The 11,800-nt window shown below is 41.0% G+C and overlaps 1 protein-coding gene and 1 pseudogene across 1 annotated transcript; both read left to right on the forward strand.

Annotated features, from left to right (window-relative positions):
• Nucleotides 1-293: 293 nt before the first annotated feature.
• LOC137288008 (uncharacterized) lies at nt 294-1,870 on the forward strand. The gene is made up of 3 exons (XM_067820369.1): nt 294-975; nt 1,097-1,824; nt 1,862-1,870. The coding sequence occupies exons 1-3, from the start codon at nt 294-296 to the stop codon at nt 1,868-1,870; spliced, it is 1,419 nt and encodes a 472-aa protein (XP_067676470.1).
• A 23-nt stretch (nt 1,871-1,893) lies between these two features.
• On the forward strand, nt 1,894-4,179 carry LOC137287534 (uncharacterized; annotated as a pseudogene).
• The last annotated feature ends 7,621 nt before the right edge of the window (nt 4,180-11,800 follow it).

The raw sequence follows: 11,800 nt of genomic DNA on the forward strand, positions 1-11,800 counted from the left end.
GGTTTTGCGCTCTCTTAGGGTTCCAGCATGTGCCTGTTGTCGCCTACAGTGGGTAGGTTTACCAGGATTGGTGTTACAACTTTGAATTATTGACTAATTAACCATGTTATTTCCTTCGGTTGAAGAATGAATGAGAAGGAAATTGCTTTCTCCAGGGTATGTAACTCTGGACAGGGTAGTTGTGTTGATTGGTAGATGGCGCTGCAATATGGGTATAAAAAGGTAGTGTAAGTCGGGAGTACGTCATTCTCGCTTCACGTGCAGCTACGGTCAGTTGGTTTTTCGAATTGACAATGGAGGCGAAGATTGACACCATTTTGAAAAACTTGGAGACAAATCAGCGAGAGCTTCATGATGCTCTGGAGATCAAGATATCGGCCCTTAGAGAGGAATTCAGTCAAACTACAACTGATCTCAAGAAACTTAAATCTGACAAGGACTATGTTTGGTCGAAGGAAGGTAACAAAATCCAGTACAATTTTAATGAAGAGACTATTCAGAGCTTACAACATGCGATCGCATCTGTTCACAACCAGATGCTGGAAGATGCTGAGGCCATGATCAGATCAGAAATTGAACGTTTAAAACTGAGAAACAAACCTATCAGGATTGCGGATTCTTCTGAAGGCGGCTGGGAGACAGTGAGGCAATATGTTTCTAATGAACTTGCCGACAATTCTGACGATGATCGGGCAATTTTCCGTGCAAACAGTAGAGCTGTCAGGAAATTGCGACAGAAGCGTGGAAGATACGCCCCGTATGCAAGTAGAGCACCTCGCAGGACTTCAACGGTTACTCGACCAGTGCAGCAACTGGCTAGTGTTTCTAACGGTCCTCAGCATATCCAGTCAGTTAACCAGCCCTTTCGTACCAGGGGTCAGCGTTCAGGAGCATGTTTTGCCTGTGGCGAGTTTACCCACTTCCGGAGAGACTGCCCCTATACCTGTGGCGGAAGTCAAGGAACACAAACCGGAAGTACAGCAGGCCAGTCGGCCTAGTGAGCAGAGACAGGACTTATCAGTTAAGTGTACTTTTCACGAATGTTCAAATGCTGTCGGTGATGTTTATACTGAAAGTCTTACTGAAAACTATGCAGAATATGAACAGGGAATGTCGGAGATTTTGGTTAAGGGCCGGCTTAAAAGCTGTTTTGCATTTTGGAAATCTATTGGTTCCTCAAAATTTGTACTAGATATCATTGAAAATGGCTATAAAATTCCTTTTTTAACCAGACCTCCTAATATGTTTTCCAGAAACAACCAGTCGGCAATACGGTACGCAAGTTTTGTGACAAAAGCTATTGATGAACTGAAGAAGAAAAAAATGATTTGTGAATGCGACACGCCTCCTGTTGTCGCCAACCCTCTTTCTGTATCAGTGCAGTCCTCAGGCAAAAAACGTTTGATTTTGGATCTGTCGAAAGTGAATGATTATGTTTTAAAGTCTAGTATGAAATATGATTATTGGAGAACGGCTTTATTCTATATACGTCAGAATGACTATTCAGTTAAATTTGACATACATTCGGCATATCACCACTTTGACATTTCCTCGTCTCATACAGAGTTGCTTGGTTTTGCTTGGCCAGATAGTACTGGTAGGATACATTTCTACAAATTTCTGGTGTTGCCATTTGGCCTGACTTCGACACCATACGTATTTACTAAGGTTACGAGACAGCTTGTGAGGAAATCACGGGCAGAAGGTTACAGACTTGTCACTTTTTTGGATGATGGCATATTATCAGAAGATTCGAATATGCATACACTTGCTATAGGTTCTACAGTCAAAGAAGATATTATTGCCCCTGGTTTTGTACCAAAGGTAGAAAAGTCCTTGTGGTCTCCCTCACAATCTTTAGAGTGGTTAGGCTTTAGCATTGATACTACAACAATGTCATTGAGTGTGCCTAACAGGAAAATTGACAAGCTTGTCCCTACTATACGTCATGTACAGAGTCTTAGTTCGAGTCTGGTACCAGTGAGGAGTGTAGCTTCTGTTGTAGGGCAGATCATTTCTATGAAATTAGTGCTTGGTGGCCTTGCTCAATTAATGACTAGATCTTTGAGTATGGATATTGTTACTGCTAGGTCTTGGAGGAATAAAATAAGACTCACCGACTGCAGTAAGCATCAGTTACAGTTTTGGCTGGACAACATTTGGCGTTATGTGTCAAGACGTTTGATTCAATCAGCAGGTATGAGGAAGTTAGTGTATTCAGATGCTAGTGATATGGGGTATGGCGGTTATTGTGTAGATGTGAACAAGGTGGTGTCACATGGCCAGTGGTCTGAAGAAGAGCGTGGTTATAGTTCCACATGGCGTGAACTTCAAGCAGTGAACATGGTTTTGAACAGTTTAGCATCAGGTTTAAGACATGAAAGGGTCAAGTGGTTCACTGATTATCAAAATGTGGTTAACATAGTTGAAAGAGGTAGCATGAAATCAAATCTGCAATCTATTGCGTTGCAAGTTTTCAATTTTGTTTTGACAACAACATAGATTTGCAAATCCAGTGGATCCCTCGCAATGAAAATGAAGAAGCTGATTTTCTCAGTCGACTGGAGGATCATGACGACTGGGGGATTAGCGAAGCTGTGTTTCAGAGTATTGACAAGAAATGGGGACCACACCAGGTTGATCGATGTGCTTCATACTACATTGCGAAGCTGACTACTTTTAACCCCCGTTATAGCAATCCAGGGTGTTCGGCTGTAGATTGCTTCACTGTGAGTTGGAGAGGAGTCATGAACTGGGTTGTCCCCCCCCCCCCCCCCTGTGTGTTTGATACCCAGGGTTATTGGATATATGGCTGAATGTAAGGCTGTTGGCACGCTTGTTGTTCCAGAGTGGAAGTCGTCTAATTTCTGGCCAATATTGTGTTCACAATCTCAATACATACCACAAGTGAAAGATTGCATATATCTGCCAAGGTCAAGAGAAGCATATGTTGCTAGTAGGATAAGGGGAGGTCTGTTTGGTGAACACGATTTAGATTTTAACATGTCAGCACTGTTGCTTGATTTTCGTTAATGTTGATGTCCCTGTTACAGGTGTGTTTCATGACGTTTATGAAGATGAGATTGGTTGTCTCCCTTCTCATGTTCGGGATCTCGCATATGAACTGCCTGATTTGATATCTCATGCAAGAGCTGATTCCACAACCAAGAAGTATAGTATGGCTTATGCTGCATGGAAAAGGTGGGCAAGGAATAATAATATGGCCGATGCGCTGCCTATTTCTCATTAGCATTGTGCAATATATTTGTTGTCCATTGTGCAAGAAAGTGATTCAGTGTCTCCTGTTTTGAATATTTATTATGGCTTGAGACATGCTCATTGCAGTGTTGGCTTGGTCAGTCCAACAGAGAATGGTTTAGTTAAAAATGTTGTTGAAGCTGCAAAGAGAAATCTTGCTCGAAAAGTGGTTAAGAAAGAACCAGTTACAGCGGCTGTTTTAGAACAATTGTATGATGCAAGAGGTCATAGTGATTCTCTAATGGATTTGAGAATATTAGCAATTTGTTTACTTGGCTATGAAGGATTTCTTAGATCGGCTGAATTATTGAATATTACTCGAGCTGATATTGTATTTTATCAGTCTCATATGATGTTGTTTATTGAGCAATCCAACACAGATATTTATAGAGATGGTGCCTGGCTAGGTATTGGTCGGACTAATACAAAATTGTGTCCGGTAAGTCGTTTGGAAAGGTATTTGGTTCAGGCCAAAATTGATCTTAATTCTGATTGCTTTATATTCAGGAATGTGTCTAAATGTGCCAGTGGTTATAGACTAAGAAAAGATAATACGCCTATGTCATATAGTAGGTTGAGGGAATTATTTTTAGAAGCTTTCAGTCCTTTTGTTGACAACATTAAGAAATATGGACTACACATTTTGCGTAGTGGTGGGACTACTGCAGCAGCTAACAATGGAGTTCCAGATAGGATGTTCAAGAGACACGGACGCTGGCGAAGTGACAAAGCTAAAGATGGATACATCAAGGATAGTTTAGAAAACAGGCTAAAGGTTTCCCTCTCTCTCGGGCTCTGACTTTCTTTGATTCTCTTGGCCGTGTAGCGCACAGCGAGCCCTGTGTTGATATAATGTGTTGTGTTGTCTGTTAGAGTGGAATGTGGGGGCTGGAGAAATGTTATTTCCTTCGGTTGAAGAATGAATGAGAAGGAAATTGCTTTCTCCAGGGTATGTATTTCTGGACAGGGTAGTTGTGTTGATTGGTAGATGGCGCTGCAATATGGGTATAAAAAGGTAGTGTAAGCCGAGTACGTCATTCTCGCTTCACGTGCAGCTACGGTCAGTTGGTTTTTCGAATTGACAAATTTTATAAATTTGTAACATTTACATAATTGTGTGAATAACATAATTTCGGTGTTGCAAGGATGTGTTTCCTGTTGACTGAAGAGCCATGAGAATACTTGGCGTCAGTTATGCATGTGTATTTAGTTTCCTGACAACATGAATTTGGACAGGTGCTGAAGAGACATTATAATACTGCGTCTATGCAATTTATGTATTTTTCTCTGTAAAAAGCTAGAGAGCAGTATGTTGAGAGTGAATGAAATTATTACTTACTTTAGGCTGTGGAGGCATCATAATACTGAGTTGATAATTAATGCGTGTCACGTCCTAGTTGGAGAAAACCGTTACATCACGAGTTTCTAAGGCTGAAGAGAGCTGTGATACTTCGCTTTGATTGAATGCAATTCACGGGCTGAAGAGCCGTTATAATACTAGGTTGTGATTGAACGGCATGTGTAACAAGGGCTGAAGAGCCGATATAAGACTGCTCTGATATTGATGTGGCATCTTTGACATTGTATTAAAGTTGGGTTTATCAATATGGCATGTTTGAACTTGTATTAAGGTTGGGTTGTCTCAACACATATATATTTTGTGTATCTCTATATTTAGTTATGAAATGTGTATATATGTTTGATTCTACTCAGTTACTGTAAACCCTCCAGTCATATGCTGCTGCATCGTAGAGGGAACACGGTTCCAGAGTTTTTCTTCAAAAAGTTAATCTCTGGTTTTACGTGTCGGGCTTCAGCATTGTGTAACTGTGACTTGTTAACATTCAGGGTATAAGTTTATTGTGGGTAATGATGATGATGATGATGTTGATGTTGATGTTGATGATGTTGATGTTGATGATGTTGATGTTGATGATGTTGATGTTGATGATGATGATTATTGTAGTAATAATTCCGGTCGTGTGGCGCACTGCGACGACGATGACGGTGACGATGATGATGATCATCATCATCATGATGATTGTAATAAATCTCTTGGCCGTGTAGCGCACAGCGAGCCCTGTGTTGATATAATTTGTTGTGGTGTCTGTTAGAGTGGAATGTGGGGGCTGGAGAACTTCATTAGTCTCAGGCAGCTGTGGACCACTTTTTCACCAGTTCGACAGGTAGCTACCGTCCCGGATTGCACGCACATCCCGCCGCGCACGGGATACTTCGGGTTCGTGACACACTCCGAACCCTCCGTGTACCGAAACCGCCGTGTACCGAAACCGCCGTGTGCGGCTGATTCCCGTTGTTGGATAGAAAGACAAATGGAGATGAAAGTGTTCCTGAATGTTTCCCCGTAGTAACGTGTCTGTGAAATGGAAGTTCTACAATAATCATAGCAGTCTGTCCACCCTTCCCAACATCCCTCATTCCGACCCAACATACCCCATCCGACATCCCTCATTCCAACCCAACATACCCCGTCCAACATCACCTAATTCCGACCCAACATACCCCATTCAACATCCCTCATTCCAACCCAACATACCCCATTTAATATCCCTCATTCCAACCCATCATACCCCATTTAACATCCCTCATTCCAACCCATCATACCCCATTTAATATCCCTCATTCCAACCCATCATACCCCGTCCAACATCACCTAATTCCGACCCAACATACCCCATTCAACATCCCTCATTCCAACCCAACATACCCCATTTAATATCCCTCATTCCAACCCATCATACCCCATTTAACATCCCTCATTCCAACCCATCATACCCCATTTAATATCCCTCATTCCAACCCATCATACCCCATCCAACATCCCCTGAGTCCGACCCAACATACCCCATCCAACATCTTTCATTCCGTCGCACTTCCAGCATCCCATATTCCCCTAGTACATACACATCCCTTAACACCTCATTCAGCACCCTATATACCCTATACCCTTGTATGCCCATGCCAGTGATAGCAGGTAACCATAACGGATGACGTAGATATGATCATAACTGCAGTCACTGGTTTCTGTGTTCCAGGTTTTTACAGATGGTTGTGTAACAGATGCACTAAGCATGAAACATTCACACAGATAGTGTTTATTATCGCAAAGCAAGGGATGATGTGTGAAGCGAATATGAGGTGTGGCCGCCAAGGAGGTTGCTGGAATATTGGGAATAGCGGCATAAATCGATACTCACTCAGTCTGAATATGTTTCACGTTTTAGTGAGACTGGAAAAGCAATATCCTGGTATCTTAAGCTTACCAGTTTGATTGTGATGTCAGTCAAAGAGTAAGGAAACAATGTAACAATATTTTTTCAAATTCACCGATTGTCGATCGAGTATAAAAACTCATGTGCGGACAACGCAATCTTTTGGAGCTGTACAGTGACATTTATGAATGACTGCCTTCAAGTAATGGACAATGAAACCTTAGTTACAGGATTTAGTGGATATCAGGACGTGTGTCCAAGGCCTGTTACCATTGTACACTTCGTCATTCGGCTCGCTTATCATTGTACACTTCCTCATTCGGCTCAGGTACCTTTGTACACTCCGTCATTCAATTCAGGTATCACTGTACACTGCGTCATTCGTACAGGTATCATTCTACACTCCATCATTGGCCTCAGGTATCACTGTACACTTCGTCATTTGGCTCACTGTATCGTTCTACACTCCGTCATTCGACTCTGGTATCATTCCACACTTCGTCATTCGGCTCACGTATCATTGTACACTTCGTCATTCATTGCTGTAGATGTCACGAAGCTTTCATCGTAATTGTTAATGACAGATATGGAGTTGTACAAATGATATATTACCTTAGCTTCACTCTCTGTATGAACTCAGTTGACTCCTCTGGGGTATCTCGAGTAGCCATAAATCCTCAATACAGAACCATCGTTCTTTCCCTGTACGTGGACCATAAGACTAAGGCTTAGTGTTGTTTGGGCTCATTTTCCTTGCTTAAAGATAATTAACAGAGGGATAAATAAAACGAGCAGGTCTATCCCCTCTGCGTCAAGATAACGCTAAAATGCGATACATTTGACACAGAATACGAGGGGATGTCAATACGTTTTGAGCCTTACATAGAAAAACACAAAATATTGTTATGAACCACATATATTTTTCAACATAAGTCCCCTTGTGAGTCAAGACACTTGTTCCATCTTTTCTGCCAGGCGCCATTTTGGTCCTCAAACCAAGCCTCAGTAGCAGCAATAAGCTCATTATCATCCTGAAATCTACGACCACGCCAGTGTTTCTTGAGATTTGGGAACAGATGGTAATCACTTGGTGCCAGGTCTGGAGAGTAGGGGGAATGCGGCAAGATTTCGTACCCGGATTCCAGGACAGCAGCGGCTGCAACGCGAGAGGTGTGTACTGGAGCATTGTCTTGATATAGAAGAACACCACATCTGATCTTGCCCCGACGCTTCTCCTTGATTGCCTGTCGCACTTGTCTCAAAAGTTAGCGTAATATTTCCCATTCATTGTTCTTCCTTTTGGTAAGTAATCTATGTGGATGACGCCTTTGCTATCCCAGAAGACTGTCCCATTACCTTCTGCACTGATCTGGAGGCTTTGAACTTTTTGGTCCTGGGAGAAGTGACATGTTTCCATTCCATGGATTCTTGTTTGCTCTCAGGATCATAGTGGTGGATCCAGGTTTCATCACAGGTTACTAGCCTAAAGTGAAAATCTTCTGGATTGTGGTTGTATCTGGTTAGCATGGAGTTGCTTATGGTGACCCTTGTTTGCTTCATTTCATCTGTAAGCATTCTTGGCACCCATCTTGCGTACACCTTAGACATGACGAGATGTTCATGAAGAATTGTCTCGATGGATCCTTGTGAAATGCCTGTGGTCTCCTCTAACTCGTGGAGTGTGATTCGACTATTTTCCATCACAAGTCTATGCACTCTGTCAATGTTTTCCTGACTAGTGCTTGTTGTTGGGCGAGTGAGTGAGTGAGTGAGTTTAGTTTTACGTCGCACTTAGCAATATTCCAGCTATATGGCGACGGTCTGTAAATAATCGAGTCTGAACCAGACAATCCAGTGATCAACAACATGAGCATCGATCTGCGCAATGGGGAACCGATGACATGTGTCAACCAAGTCAGCTAGTCTGACCACCCGATCCCGTTAGTCGCCTCTTACGACAAGCCAAGACTCTCTCTGGGTGGGGTGGGGGATTACATCGTTAAGAGGACCAATTAATAGAGGATTAGTGACGGGAGCCAGAGATTAATATTTGTTGATTAAAGTGTCGAATTGGCTAGGTAGAAATATACCCTGATCCCTGTTTATGGAAGGGTTGTGTGTGCGAATGTGAATAGCTTCTGCAAATTTTCTCTGCTTCTAATCATGTTTGCTGTTGGAGAGTGTTTTGATAGTGTCCCAATTGATTTTGTGGTCAGGAAATTTGGTGATGTGTTCCGAAATGGCTGACTTTTTGTCTGCTTTGTTTGTTGATGTTTTGTGTTCTTTGATACGAATGATTAGTGGTCTGGATGTTTCCCCAATGTAGTTGCTGCCACAGTTGTAGCTGATGTTGTATACCACACCCCTAGGCTCTTGTTTTGTTGTGGGATGTTTCCTACCATTTGCCCTGATGATGGTTGTGATGGGTGTGGCTGTGGTGAAGTATGTGTCGATGCCTGCTTGTTGCTTGAGTAGACGGCTAATGTGGTGTGATGTTTTGCCAATGTAGGGAAGTGAGATGCGAACAGGAGCTGAGTCAGACTCGGTAGTTTTGGGTTTAGGTGCGCGGTTCATAGTGGAGTTGGTGATGCGGTCAACAAGTTTAGTGGGGTAGTTGTCGAGTTGGGTAAAGACGTGCCTGAGGTGATTTAGTTCAGGTTTAGGGGGGAGAGAGAGGATAGGTTTACAGCACGGCGGGTGAGGGTGGAGATATCGCCTCTTTTAGTCCTGAGAGGGTGATTAGAGTCAAAGTGGAGGTACTGGTCAGTTTCCATACCTTGAAGTATTTGTCTTTCCATATATACTGGACACAATTAGTTAGGCATATATGCAAATTTTGAAATTTTGGATCATGATCTGTTTATTCATGGACACACTGATAAAATATCAATCATAAAAATAAAAATACCCCTACCTTATTTTGTCCAGTACATGATCAGTTCATGATCAACTAAAAGATTAACACTGATCCGCTTTGTTGTTAGTGAGTTTCAACAACTTTTGTATACTTATGCATATTTAATAAGCTCTCATTTTCGACGTGCAATACAAACTATTACAACAGTCTAATATGGTTGATCCAAATGCATTAACAGACACCGAATACCCTCATGGTGACACTGCTATGATATAATGAGGAGCAAAGAAACTATACCCAACTGTTAATTACTTAGCGACATCATATTTAGTAAGTTCATTAATTGTACTCATACTTTTCCGTGGTTTTACTTTTTGATTAAAATTTGTTTAACAATAGAAATAGAACAATTCAGCAATATGCAACTGATGGTGGATCTTTTTATCTGTGAAAATATATCCGCCTTTTTCGGCACAAATTTAAACATTTCAAATATAGTAAGGGTCATCAGAATTCGAATTCATTTATTTCCCCAGTCTTCAGTGAACGAATTTATTTTTACACATAATGTCTAATTACCCAGCAACAAATTATTTATACAAACTCTTGCAGGATGGCGAAGAGGATATGATCAAATTTTACAACAATCTTTCAGTTTTCAATTTCCACTGAAATTGCGTCTGTTTCTCCTCATTTAGTATTTACGTCACACAGTCTATGTAAACTGAATGTACATGTTATATTTCTCAGTTGGGGTACCACCAGAAAAAAACATGATTATGACTGACGATATCCAGTCAATACCAGAAATGTATGTTGGCATACTGACTAAGGTGAAGTACTGTTTCTTCTGTGAGGTAACGATGTCAGTGCATGCTCTGCGTTATGTCATACTGTTGAACAAATGACAAAAATACGTCCTATCATATGTTGAACACAATTCACAACTACTCACAACGACATAATCACGTTTGTAGCCTCGGTGACTCGGACTCCATTCCAACCTTCTAATTTTAGTCTAATTACCAAACTACCAGGCCCTTTGTGCATATTTCATATTTCAGCTTGTGGAAGGCTTTTCTTTTGTATTCTGTTTACAGTATCCATCTAGGTATGAACAAATATCTCTTGACAAATGCACACTAACAAAGAATGGCATTAGATTCGCAAATCTAGATACAGTTAGACAAGTAAATGTTTTGGGACATATTTAATATCTTGATACATTTAAACTATGTATGACTATGATAGCAGAGGTACAGGATAGAATAAATTTCATACTGTCTGATAACGACGGGCGGTAATGGGGAAGATTAGACCTCCTAACATATGGTGATTGACGCATCTCTTCAACTGCCACTGGGTTTGGAATTTCTTTGTTTCAACGTTCATTTCAAGATGAAGAGATAACATAAATAGGGAATCACCATTTGTTGTTAGTTAACATTGCTAGTTTAACGTCAATGACCCTGGCACGGGCCTGCTTCCAATACTGGGCGTTAGGAATACAAGAACGTGTGGTTAGAATTGTTTTGGTATTAACATGTGTTTGTCCTTGGTGCCACATGAGATCTTAGGGCACCTCTGTTCAATTCTTGTGATATGTCATATTCTGGCGTGCTTACATTCTGGACAGTCAGACCCCGTGTGACACATGTGTCCATATGACTGTAAAGAAGCCTTTTTGTTTTTTTATCCGCATGCAGCTGTTCTTGAATGAATGTTCTTTAATATGAAATGTTAAACGACGACATTGTTTATGGTTGTGTTGTTGGCGAAATGCACACGGTGCTCCATTTCCAGTAGATAACATGCCTGTGTCGTAATTTGTATTCACTTGGATAGCTGCACGCAGAAATGGCCACACCTTGACTGTTGTTATATTGTTTAAGAGTGATGATAATTGTACTACAATGACCACTCTGTGAAAGCTGCATGGATATTATGCTGAAATAATGTATGATGTGAACAATGAAATTAACAAAATGAATATATGCTATTTATCATTATCCCTGATATTGTTCAAACAAATACACAGTGATTAGTTATGAGGTTCAATTGCTTTTAGACATATTTATTATATATTTTATGATGTGGTATATATTTTATGATGTAATAATTCAAAGTGCTTTTCTTGTAAACACAATCGAGTGGCCACATATCAGAATAAATGAGACACCCCACCACTGAACATTATTAAAGCAATGCAGGACAAATTTTATGGATTGCAACTTCTTGAGTTTATTTTACGACGTTTCCCGGCTTATCGTAGCATGATACCTTCACATGATAATGGCTACAGCTTTAATCAGGACTACATAGCTGTGTATGGGGAAGTTGTGTGACCTGTAACAATGTCATACAATAATATGCGATGTATTGCTAGGCATCTAAGGAGAGAAAACAGGTTTCTCATACTACCTGCTCTGTGATAACGGCAGCCAATGAGACG

Source organism: Haliotis asinina, chromosome 6, assembly GCF_037392515.1.
Source record: "Haliotis asinina isolate JCU_RB_2024 chromosome 6, JCU_Hal_asi_v2, whole genome shotgun sequence".
In the NCBI taxonomy this organism is placed as follows: domain Eukaryota; kingdom Metazoa; phylum Mollusca; class Gastropoda; order Lepetellida; family Haliotidae; genus Haliotis; species Haliotis asinina.